The sequence below is a fragment of the Eubalaena glacialis genome, chromosome 20 (genome assembly GCF_028564815.1).
Source record: "Eubalaena glacialis isolate mEubGla1 chromosome 20, mEubGla1.1.hap2.+ XY, whole genome shotgun sequence".
Taxonomy (NCBI): domain Eukaryota; kingdom Metazoa; phylum Chordata; class Mammalia; order Artiodactyla; family Balaenidae; genus Eubalaena; species Eubalaena glacialis.
Window position 1 is genome coordinate 33,779,417 of NC_083735.1, and position 12,577 is coordinate 33,791,993.

Consider the following 12,577-nt stretch of genomic DNA (forward strand, 5'->3'; position numbering starts at 1 on the left):
TGGATAGGAGACTGAGTGAGGAGAGGAGGAACAGTGGGGGACCAGGGACCCCGGAGAGGGTGGCTCGCAGTAGGAGAGACCTCTGCCCCCGCCTGGCACCCCTGGCGCAGGGCTAGCTTATCCTAAGATGCTGGACCAGCGCTCTGTCCAGGCCCGGCCTTCCTGGAACCTTCCCGCCCTGGAATCCTCCTACTCTGCGTCCCCGGGGTGGACCTGGACCTGCCCCGGCGCGAGCATTTCTTACACTTGGTCCAGCTTCGGCACAAAATCCAGCAGCTCTTTCTCTTCATCTATATCCCTGGAATCTTGCTTCTCAGCCTTGAAGCCAACAAGTTCTTCCCCTGAAACCACACAAGTTTAAGTGAGTGACAGGACGGAGATTCCCTCTTTCTTTTTCAAAAGAAAAGAGGGAATCTGCTGCTCCTCCTCTCAACGCTCGCCCCCGAGGAGTGGGGGAAGGTCTCAGATGCTCCAAGGGGACCATAGCAATGTCTTCGACCAGCCCTGACCCTGTTCCTCCAGCCCTGGTACCTGGAGCCGGGCAGCCAGCCCCTAATATCTTAATCTGCACCAGGCTTTGGAGAAGAAAACAGTTCCATCAGAAAGAACTTTTTTTGCCTGACAAGTTCCACTTCAAAACAGCCCTTGTGGCGTGTGCAGTGACACCAAAGAAAGAGGTGCTTCTGTTCTTTTCCACACCACATGCGACAGAAGAATAAACGACCGTGGAACCAAACCCATCCATTTTGAGAGGCTCTAGGAACTTTAATAACCATGGCGGCTGAACCCTCATTATTTCCTAAGTGCATCACCAGGAGGTTCAAAGTCTGTCTGCAAACCAGACTGCCTCTTTGTTTCTCTCGCCTCCTTGCACTGGAGTTGGAGCCCTGGACCTTGCAGGGTCCTTTACTGCCCCTCAGCAGTGTGTGTCCTGGCGTTGTGATCTGGAGCCGACAGAATGGAATCACAGCAGCTCATGCAGTTATGATCACAGACACAGTGGCATGGGCACAGACACAGACATGGACAGGCCAGAGCCGCCCGCCAGGGCACGGATCTTACGGGTGGGAATTTCCTGTTTTAGTCAAGCTCTGATTGTTATGAAAACCAGGGATGGATTAATGAGATCTTGGATTGCTTAGAGTGAAATGCGCTTGTGAGAAAGGACCACAGGGAACAGAAAGTGTTTCATACCCATTATAGTTATATGAGCAGTTCCTGGAAAGCAAAGAAGAGCCAAGTTTAAGGACGGATAGGATTGAAGTCAGTTAAATTAAGAGGCAAATCATCAAAGGGGATACAGGAGAGCTTTCATCACCTAGTTGACAAAACTACATGACCCCTGGGTTACCGATATGCAAGGGGCCAGAGAGCAATCTGATCCAGCCCCACCCTTTTTTTATCACGATCTTTCTCTTCCAAGTTAAGTGGGAAGACAGGCTTGCCTGGGGCAGGAAAAATGCCACAAGTACCCATGGCCACAGAAGTTGAAACTATAGTCATTTCATAATGACTGACTGTCGACCCAGCGCGTGGTCAGAAGAGCAGCTTATGAAAAGCAATTCTTCCAGATTTTAAATTCAACAACTTTGCTCAAAGCACAAGGAACGCACCAAGTGGAATTTTATGACAGTTCCTTACAGCTCTGAGAGTTGACTGAGTTGAATCAAAGTCCTTGTATGATATAGGCAGACACACATGTATTTGTGAAACTTTGTGGGATTTTATATTTTAATCCCTGCGCTGTAGATTTCCTTCTCCTAAAATCACATTAAAGGAGTCTTTTGGATAACGGACAGCATCTTTAGAGCGTGGTTCTGTCCAGCTCCGACTCGAACGGCAGAGGCGGGCATGCTGTGAGGTGCCCCGGGGCAGCAGCAGGGGGCCCCCCCGGAGTGTTCAGAGCCCTGAGCACCCCTTTCAGCCTGACTTGACCCGGACGTGGTGTTGATCCCAGCCTGTACCTTCATCTTCAGAGACGTCCAGGATCTCATCCACCGTCTCGGGGAAGCTCATCCGGTGCTTGTCGCTGACCAACTAAAACGAGAAAAAGCAAAGACTTCAACCCAAACACAGCAGTGGGCCCTTTCACCCATTCAGCAGTTACCTGCTTGTGAGTGTGGAGACAGGAAGGAGATGGCAAAGGAGGTTTGTCCCAAATGAAGAAAATGACAGCTAAGAGGGTCTCTGGGGTCTGGCAGGAACCGCAGAGGGATGAACGGAACCCCAGCTTCCCGGCGCCTGGTCCCTGCCCCCAGTCCCATCCAGGGCTGCCCGCTCCGGTCTGGTGGCGACCCCTACTCCTCCGGCCGCTAGGTGGCAGTAAAGACCCGCCTGATGAAGGAGGAGCCCCGCCCCCAATTCTTTTGGCGCTGAGCTTCCCTTGGGAATCCTAGGTACCCCAAGGGGCGCCCTGCGGCCAGGCTGTGTGTGTCCGGGGTAGGGGTGCAGGGGAGGAGCAGACGTACCGCGACACTGGTTTCATCGGTGACAACCTTGAGGACGTCTGTTACAGAAATGTAGCCCAAGCGCTTGGCTATGGCCAGAGGTGTGGTTCCATTCTGGGGAGAACAGCAGAGGGAGGGCGAGATCAGACCGAGCTCATGCCCCAATCGTTCATACCCAGAGCAAGAGCCCTGCACACGCGTGGGCCCAGATGTGTGTCGCCGACGCCCGCAGCGACGCCGCAGGGCGAGAGGAGACCACGGTATTTGCATCTGCAGCCCTGGGTGCGCGAGTCCTGAACGGGAGCAGGGGAGATCTTACCACCAAAGTCAAGGGTGGCCAAGAGGAGAGCCAGCGGGAAGGTCAGGGTCAGGGGGGCACCAGATGCAGTTGTAGGAATAGGAGGGCACAGGGCAGTACTGTCCACGGCTCCCAAGGCCGGTTCTTTGGGTGTCAGTTACTGAGCATTCAAATAGTTAAAGTAATCCACATACTTCAGTGAACTCTTTTCAGGCCAATCAGAAATCACGAGTCCCCAGAAACAGGGGAGGGGTCTATTTCTACTCTGATTTTAAAAGGCAGAGCTAAGTGACACTAAACGGATACTGAGGCTTTCTTTTCTTCTAAGTTCTCTGGTCCCAGGGTGTGCCCCGCTCTGATTCAGCCCCATCCACAGTTACGGTTTCAGCAACCCCACCTACAATCAAAGGCCTGCACGCTTGCTGAGCTGGAAGCGGAGATAACCTAGTAAAACTGACAATCACGTTATCTAGGGGAGGAAATTCACCCTGAACAGTGACCACGGACATGGCTGAAGACCCCGAGGCCCCCAAACATCACAAACCACTCAAGACATTTGGCTTTGTTCACTGCCACAGATTTCAGAAAGGGTTTTGACAATATTTAAAAAAAAATAAAAAGGGAGGAGGGGAAACAGTGCTACCAGGATAACCTTCTGTCTTCCAGAAGGAGGCACTAATCCCAACAGCCCACGCCCTGGGGAGCCTGCCCAGGCCCCAGACGCGCAGGAGGATGACCCGAGCTTCCCTGGTGAAGGGATATCGCATGGGGCCGCCCGTGAGAGCAGGTCTCTGAAATCAGGAACCGGGTGGGTACTTACCGAGCTGACCTCGTTTGGGGAAGCACCATTTTTGAGAAGCAGTGTCACGATGTCTGTATGGCCTTGTTGAGCTGCCTGGTGCAGGGGACTGTATCCAAGCTGTAAAGCAGGCAGACGTTTGGCAGGATGAGCTAGCTACGAGAGAAAGCACTGCCCACCTGCCACAGAGCATGTGCGTCTTCTGTGTGCAACAGAGAAAGGCATTTTCCCCATTTCCTCCTCCAGCGTCAAAGCTGAAAGCTGTGGTGGAGCCCCAAGTGTGCCCGGAGTGACCCTGGCTGCATCTGAATTTGGCACTGCTCTCAGGCATCCCAGTACCTTAGTCTTGGCATTGACATCTGCCTGGTGCTGTAGCAGGAACTTCACCAGCTTGATATTCCCATAATGGCTGGCCACGTGGAGTGGAGTGTAACCCATCTGGAAAGCAAGAGAGGAGAGAGGGTGACCAGCAAGGCTTCGGGGGACACCACGAGCCGTTCTGAGCTGGACGGGAATGCAAGTCTCACGACAACGGTGACTGAAAGAGAGGATGGACGAGGAGGCCCTTTGCAAGGTCGGCAGTGGGATACCACGGGCCTGGGAGGAACAGGGCTCGGTGTCAGTCAAGTGCAGTGTGAGATGACTAGGAGAGACCCAAGCGGAGAGGTTAAGTAGGTGATTGGAAACCCGACACTGAGCCCCGGGGAAGAGGGCAAGGCAAGGAGGCACCTGAGGGGAGTTGAAAGTCTTGGAGGTGAGAGAGGTCCCCCAGGATAAGTGTGGAGAGAAAAAGTGGGGCCCACGGACTGAGGCAGTACTTACAGGGAGCTCAGAAAAGAGGACGGGGAGGGAACAGCAAAGAGGAGGGAGGAAAGCCAGGAGAGACCCGTGTTGCAGAAGCCAAAAGGGGTCATCCCCAGAAGGAGGGAACTGCCAGCAGACCCTGGGAGGGCAGCAGACTCAGATGCCAGCAGCAGCACAGAGATCACTGCCGATCCAGACAACACCTGCCTTGCACACTTATTTCCACTAGAAAGGTGAAATCCCACTGAAAAACTCCCCAAAAGGCTGTCTAGGTTACAGAGTTGTACCATAATGGAATTTATAGGAACTGGCCATGGCTTGAAATCAGTGGCTTTGGGCATTTATTCATTTGAGTTTTGTCTGCAAAGGAGGTAATTGTCAAGAAAGCCGTTCTGCTGAATATTTTAATGCTCCCTCCAAACGCCAACAAGCCAAGGCTCTCTGGGCTCCTAAGTGCCCCTGGGGAGCCGGGTCCCAGAGATGATCCGGACCCAGACCCTGCAGGCTGGACGTGCAGTGATGGGGTGGCTTTGGGACCCCCAAGTTCTAACCCACAACATAGGATCTCTCAGGGCAGGACGCCAAAAGACTAAACCAGGCCCACAAAAGAAGCCTCAAAGATCCAGAACATTCTTGGGTTTAAAGCAGGTTCCTTTTGAAGCTATAGGCAGTTGGGGATAAAATATGTCTCTGGATTTTTCTCAGGGAGGCTTCAGTATCACACTGCTGACTGATGTGCCTGAGGAACGCTGGAGGGGGCTGGAGCTACAGCGGTGTCACTTTGTCCCTTCCTTTTAATACTATTGCCTTTCGGTGAAAAGGAACAAAATGCCACTTCTTCAAGGAAGCCTCTTCCTTCCACCAAGTGGAAACACCCTCTCCTCCCTCTGTGCTCCGTGTGGTTCACGAGAACCCCCCTTGCACCGCATATCACACCGGCTGTCCCTTCCTGCCTCTTATGTCATCTGCAGATGCCTTGAGGCAGATTGCACTGTGTGCTGGGCACTGGGTCATGCTCCACCCCCCCCACCCCCCCAGAGCTCCCTGCACACACAGAGGCTCAAAGAATGCTGATCTGCTTTTAGCCAAATGCCGGAGTAGAAGGGGCGGAATTTTCCAGTGCATCCTGGGAAGCCTGACATTTTGACACCTTGCTCATGTAAGACAGGGCTTGGAATCATGATTAAACGTTCCTTTCACTACAGAGGATCAAAGGTCTAGCCAACTTTTTAGACTCCCCACTGGAAAGTGAGCCCATTGGCCTGGGGTCCTCAAACTCCACTGCCGCCCCTAGGAAGTGGCAGACAGGAATGGGCCACTGGGTCCTCGGGGTATCAAAGCTCCTCAGATGGACCAGTGAGGGAGGCCGGAGTGGGTAGGCCTGTGGGTGCAGGGGGAAGAGGGGAGTCCCCGTGGACAGAGTGCCGGCTGCTGGCCTTACCCGGGTGGTGGCGTCCACCGTGACACCATGTTTGATCAGCACGTCTGCCACTGGAACGTGACCTTCTTGTGCGACCAGATGAAGGGGAGTGAGTCCACTCTGGAAAGGAAAAGCAGTTCATCAGCTTGGAGCCAGGAAAGAATTCCAGGCTACACTGAAAGAGCACTGAGGTTTGGGAGTCGAACTTGGCTTTGCATGCTCCAACCAGTTGTTTGACCTTAGGCAAGCTCTTCTAGGCTCCCCCCCCCATCCTTATCTAAAATATGAGGTGGTTAGACTGAATCAGAGGTCAGCAACAGTTTCTGTTAAGGGCCAGATGGTCAGTATTTTAGGCTAGTGTCTCTCTTGCAACTACCCAGCTCCGCCAGTTATAGTGAGAAAGCAGCTATGCCAACACGTAAATGAATGGGCATGGCTGGGTTCCAATAAAACTTTATTTGTACAAACAAGTGGTGGGCCGGATTTGGACCCCAGGCCATAGTTTGCTGATCTCTGAACCAGATGAACTTTATGATCCTTTCCAGTGGTAACATTTCCTATTTCCATGACTCGAGATGAGCTTTGAAGCCTTGGTTTGCTTATCGAGAAAATCGGGATTATAACTGATGAATCTCAAGGGCAAAGGAAGGCTCACTTGAGAAAACAGACGAAAATGCGTTGTAAACCACGACGTGACATTTAAATGCAGCCTGTGATCAGCACATCCCAGCCAGTAAACAGGGTGGAGGATCCTGCTGGGACCGAAAACCCCAGATTCTTGGAGTTTTCATCACAGCTTTTTCATGAGGATGGTGATGCCCCAGCGATCTTGACTGACATGTGCGCATTCACGCAAAAATGCCAGGAAAGGCTTCCCTCCCCCGGAGCCCGCTCAATACGCCTTACTAACCGTGGGGCAAACAGGGCTGCAGCTCCTCTGTCATCGGAGCCAGTGGGCAGGGCCTGTCCCCTCTCCAGAGACTCCACTCGCCCTCCCCTGCCGTCTGCACTTTCCCCCAGGCTGATGGGAGGCCCAGCGGTGCTCCTCCCCAGCTGAAGCCTGCGCAGGCAGGTGGGGCTGCCCACGTAAGAACAGGTCCTGGATCGGTCACAAGCATCTGGGTGCCTTGCCTGATCCTTGGGATAACACAGTAACCTGACTGGTGAGTGTGGATGTGGACGAGTGGGGATGTCTCAGGGCAGGGCATCACCATCCTCCTACTGGCTCACTTAAATGGCACCAGCAAGAAACCAAGAGTCCTGTCCAACATAATGGACCTGCCCTAACAGTTCCCTCCTGGGGGTCACCTGTCCAAAGCTGTCCAGATAGAGCCAATGGATCCACATGCTTTGAAGAAATCTTAAGTTACCCTCAAAATGCTTGCCTTTCTGAAACTGTATTATGTTCATTTATCGTCTAAAGAAGTGACTCTTCATATCGTATGATTCCATTTGTACGAAATGTCCAGAACAGGCAAATTCATAGTGACAGAGAGTAGATGAGTTGCCAGGGGATGGGGGTTTGAGGGAAATGGGATGCGGCTGCTAATGGGCCTGAGGCTTCCTTTGGGGGTGATGGAAAGGTCCTACAGTTAGACAGTGGTGGTGTTCGTCCAATTCTGCAAATATACCAAAAAAACCCACCGAATAGTACAGTTCAAAAGAGGGAATTTTATGGTACGTGAATTATATTTCAGTAAAACTGTTGTTTAACAAAAGAAGTGACTCTTAGTCTTTCTTGGGTCATGCGTTCTTTTGAGAAGCTGATGAAAACCATGAGGATGTCACCCGGGGAACGGCTCCCATGCCCATCCTCCCACGTGCCAGGTACACTATAGAGAGGGTTTCCTGCTCACACATCAACAGTCCCTGGACTGAGACTCCATTTAAGGAACAGGTTGGCACTGAAAACACAATATCTTCCTCACAGAAAAAGAATATTTAGTCCCAGCTTACTTAGTACATTCCTGAATGTAGACGCTGGCCTATATTTGGGAAAGCATGCAATGGATTTCAATAGTGATCTTTTTGTAGATTCTTGAGTCAACCTCTTTAGAAAGGACCAGCCAAAGCTTTGGCATCAGGTAGGCTTGGGGTCCTGCAATCTTGGAATAAGCAACCTTTCTGAACCTGTTTATTCATTTACAAAACTGAGATAAAACCTACACAGGGGGACTTCCCTGGTGGTCCAGTGGTTAGGAATCCGCCTTCCAGTGCAGGGGACGCAGGTTTGATCCCTGGTCGGGGAACTAAGATCCTACATGCCACGGGGCAACTAAAGCCCGCGAGCCGCAACTACTGAGCCCATGCACCACAACTAGAGAGAAGCCCACACGCTGCAACGAAGAACACACACACACACGTGCGCAGGTGTGCGTGCGCATCACCTGATTCAGAACCCAGGCACACAGCAGGTGCTTGATCCTGAGATGCAGTGTGCCGTCAGCTGACCCCCTAATGTGATTGAGTCCATAGGGATATCTGCAGACGCGTGTTTACCTTGTTGCCCAGGTTGCCGTTGGCCTGTTTGGAGAGCAGGAGAGCCACCATGTCCGCGTGACCCTCCTGGGCCGCCAGGTGGAGGGGGGTCACGCCTTGCACGGACTCTGCGTTCGCCGAGCCCCCGTACTGCAGCAGGCTGCGGGCCACCTCCATCTGGTTCTGCCTGGCAGCGATGTGCAGAGGGGTGTAGCCGTTCTGAAATAGCAGGGGCCGCCGGAGCCTGGTTACAGGAGTGCTGAGTTGACAAGCTTAGCGCATGCCTTACGTTTTAGATCCTCTGAGGAGGGGCCAGGAGGCCCGGTTCAGGGCTGGTGTCACCCGGGAGGGCCACTTCAGTAAACAAACCAACCAACCGAGGCCATTTGGTTTGGAGAGGCTCCCAGAGCCAGCAAATGCCCTACCCGTTCTCTCCATCTATCTTCTGTGCACAAGGTGCTCTGTCCCCAACAGATGCTAGGATTCAACCAGGCGGCAGGCCTACGGAACACCCAGCAAGTTGGCACGCAAGTAAATGAAAGGCTTCCGTGCCTTCTTTCCTGCAGTAAGAAACGTGCCCCCCAAAGACAGTTCATAGAGGAAAAGGAACAGAGCCCTTCTCTCCTCGTGACGTTGGGCCAAGAGCTCCCCCTGGGCCTGGTGGCTTCAGGCAGGTGGCGTTAAGAGTACATGTCCCCAGTGACTAGGGGCAAGATCGTCAACTAGACTTCCTTTTGTATTTTTTAAGCCATTGAAAGTGGATAGTAACATCTACCTTGTTCTTAAAGTTGTTGAATGGATCAAATATGATAATATATGTGAAGGCGCTTTCCAAAATTGAGATAGAAAATTAATAAACCTTTGTATGGTTTTGCAGTGCCCTGGTTCACAAATCTGTTAAGTCCGTTATGAGATGAAGAGATTGGTCCCACAGTAAATCAGCTACGTCACTGTGCACTCTCTATTCAGCTGGCTTTCCTTTCCCCTTTGTCTTGGGAGGAAGACTTTCTCAATGAAGGAAGCAGTGCATGGGAGCAAACTCCATACCCCACTGCAGGCAGCCTACTTTGATCATCACTGTTGGAAACCACTTCCACCTACATTATCCTTTTCGAGCTTCACTGCAACCCACGTACAGCAAGTAAGACAGGCATTTTTATTACTACCCTGCTTTGTGGATAAAGAAGCCAGTTCTCAGAGAGGCTAAATGCCTTTTCTAGTGTCACATAGTAAGTGAAACAACAGAGAACCCAAGTCTGGTCTTGTGACTCCAGATTCCAGGTTCTTTCAACTGGAGCCAAGATTCCACTTGGAATCTCCGTAAAATGCAGATTCTGACTCAGACGGTATAGGGAGGCCCTGGACTCTGCATTTCCAACAAGCGTCTGGGTAAGGCTGATGTTGTTGGCCACAAAGCATTCAGGGCTAAGGGGGATGCCAGGCCTGAGGACCTCTGAGCAGGACCCAGGACTTTCTAAGCATATGCCCACCCAGTCCCAGAGCAGATGGCATAAGGCATATGGTCTCCTGCCGCGGCCAGCATCCTTCTGGCCATCCCACAGAACTGAATCTCCTTTGCCAGCCACTGCCTTATTGTGGAAACCAACGTTTCTGATTCTGCCAGGATCCACTGATCAGGGAAAAGAAACAGAAAAAAAGGGGCTGACCAATACAGTAAAATCCCAGTTTAAAGCACTGGGGCACAGGGTGAGATCCGCCTGTCTGCAAAGTAGATTTTGGGGAAAGGACAGTTGTCATTTACCCAAAGAATTAAATTGAATAATAAAAATCCTTCTCTCTGAGTAATTATGTAAGATGATTCATCCTACTGTTCCTCCTTTTAAATTTGATTATGTTATGAGAAAACATTCAATTCTCTGTAGGTTGTGTTCCCCTGACAAGATTGGCATTTTGACTGTAATAAAATTAATTAAACAAAATGAGTTTTGTACTGTATCAAAAGGGAGCAAAGAAAAGAGGTGTGGTTCAGTGGATCAGGCCTGAGATTTGGAGTCATCCCCAAATGGAGATCCCTCTCTCTGAGTATCAGAGAATCTTCCGACTCCAGAGCCCAGGTCTTTTAGCTGGAGCCGTGCTTCTCAAACTTGAATGTGTATGAAATCACTTGGGATCTTGGTAAAGTGCAGATTCTGACTGGGGGGCCCTAGATTCTGCATTCGTAACAAGCTCCCAAGTCGGGATGAAATGGGGTGAGGCCACTGCTCACCTAGGATGCCTGACTGCAGCTTGCCTTCCATTCCCTGCATGGAAGCAAGGATTATTAGGACCTCTTTTACTGAACAAAGGACAGGAACTTGAGTACTTATTCACGTTCGTATAATCAGGAGTCCAGGCCACTTGGGCAATGGAGGATGTCTGCACTGGAAGAACGGCATCCCGTCCAGGTCAGGCTGCCAGGTGACCCCCAGTTAAAACCAAGATACAAGAACAACCGTCAGTCTCAGATCAGGGACCAACCCCTGTGAGCTTTCGCGAAGCTGGGACTACAGGGAATGAATGACCTTCTGTAGGTGACAAGGACGAGGGGCAGGGAGGCAGGAGAGTCGGGGGAAAGATTCAGGAACGGTGTGAGCCAGTAAAAGGCTCCTCTTTCCCAAGGAAATGAGCTCGTCCAAAGGAATGCGCACCCTAGAGAGAGATCTGCCTAAACATTAAAACAACATTAGCATCAAAATTAGAAAGGGGTGGGTTTGGTTTGGGTGCAGAGAGACTTGCATGCGAAATTCTACAAAATTGCCAGACTGCTTTGGAAACTATTTTTTGCCATGGAAACAAAACCCATCTGTGCAGGGTTTGTGCTTGGATAAAGCTCCCTTTAAATACCATGAGCCTGGCTCTGATTTCTTTTATATAAGGAGTGGTGCGAGGAGGAGGGGAGTCCAGCGTTTTATTTTTAGAAGCAGGAGTAAGTCACGTCCCAGCAGGGCTGCGCGCTGTCTACACAGTGATGTGGGCTCTGCTACAACAGCGCGGGACCAGAGCCCAAGGAGACGGGGTGTCTGGGAGATGCTGTGTCTGCAGGAAAGTGAGGCTGTAAAATTCAGATGAGCATCCATTCTGAGAGGGGAAGGCAAACTGAAGCCCGGCCCTGACTTTCCCTGCGTCCCCATGGAAGTCAGCAGGTGTCGGCTGGAATCACACTCTGACCCACCCATGGCTCCCTCCTGCCGCAGGGCTGAGCACTGTGGTGAGCTCAGGGACCGCGATTGTCCTTTGCACCCGAGCCCTGCCCCCTCTCCTCGCCCCTCATCTGCGGGGCCACCAGCCCCCTCGGCCCCCCTCCCCTCACAGACCCTGCACACCTTCTCATCCCACCGGGGACGGCCTGTCCCCCCAAAATGATCCTCGCGCCCAGCTTTATCCCTGTACCTCGTACAGCACCCCCTCAGTCCACTCTTACATAAGCCCCATCCGCTCCCTACACTCAGGGTCCCTCAGGGGCGATGCACCCATGGCTCTGAGCATCTCAGGGGCTGGTGTGAGGGTGCACGCCGGCCACACCTCAACGTGTAACGTATGTACAGAAACGACACCATCTCAGAGCCGGAACTCCAGAGAGAAACAGATTTGGGGGAGACTATTCGCATTCAAGACAGGTTCCTCGCTCCAAGGTTCTGGTGAGTTCACCCCCAGCCCTGAATATTCTCCAAGTGTGGCCCTGGTCCCGGAATCCACGAACACGCTGTACATGCTGACCTCTGACACCAGTTCGGGGTACACATTAGTTGTGTAAAACGAGCTTCACGTCTGCGAGGTGACCTGTGGCTGAGAAGTGCTCCCCACTTCCCGGCCCGCTCCGGTCCCCAGTCAGCAGCCGTCGCACTGCAGGTAATCGGGCTGCTTCTGCACAGCCCTCCCTGAGCGGTGGCGGCCGCCTGCTGTCCCGGGGTGGGGACAGGGTGAGGACGGGGTGGGGACCAGGAGGCTTACCCAGGCCAGGCTGTGTGGGGAGCCGCCCCGGGGCAGCAGCAGCTTGACGACGTCCAGGTGGCTGTGGTGCACGGCGACGTGCAGGGGCGTCAGGCCACTCTGCGGGGAGATGGACAGGGGACAGCCTTCACTCAGGGGACGTCCCACTGGCCATGCCTGTGGCTCCAGGCAGCACCACGTGGGGATCCGTATTCACTTTCCTGTTACACAGGAAATCTGCTTGACACCATTTCAGAGCCAGTCTTGAGCTGAAGTCTCTAAAGAACACAAGCAGCTGGACCTGGGCCACCTCCTCATTCCTGGGGGGTCACCTCCTCAGTCCTGGGGGTCACCTCCTCAGTCCTGCGGGTCACCGCCTCATTCCTGGGGTCACCGTCTCA

The 12,577-nt window shown here is 52.5% G+C and overlaps 1 protein-coding gene across 1 annotated transcript in view; it reads right to left on the reverse strand.

Moving 5' to 3' along the window:
• Positions 1–12,577, reverse strand: part of ANK1 (ankyrin 1) — a 205,515-nt gene that overhangs the window by 41,987 nt on the left and 150,951 nt on the right. The window contains exons 16-24 of the mRNA XM_061177537.1: positions 12,198–12,296; positions 8,268–8,465; positions 5,790–5,888; positions 3,884–3,982; positions 3,566–3,664; positions 2,469–2,561; positions 1,965–2,037; positions 1,195–1,218; positions 245–341 (exon numbers count right to left, since the gene is read on the reverse strand). Coding sequence (XP_061033520.1) covers positions 245–341; positions 1,195–1,218; positions 1,965–2,037; positions 2,469–2,561; positions 3,566–3,664; positions 3,884–3,982; positions 5,790–5,888; positions 8,268–8,465; positions 12,198–12,296 — 881 coding nt within the window. The remainder of the gene's footprint in view (positions 1–244; positions 342–1,194; positions 1,219–1,964; positions 2,038–2,468; positions 2,562–3,565; positions 3,665–3,883; positions 3,983–5,789; positions 5,889–8,267; positions 8,466–12,197; positions 12,297–12,577) is intronic.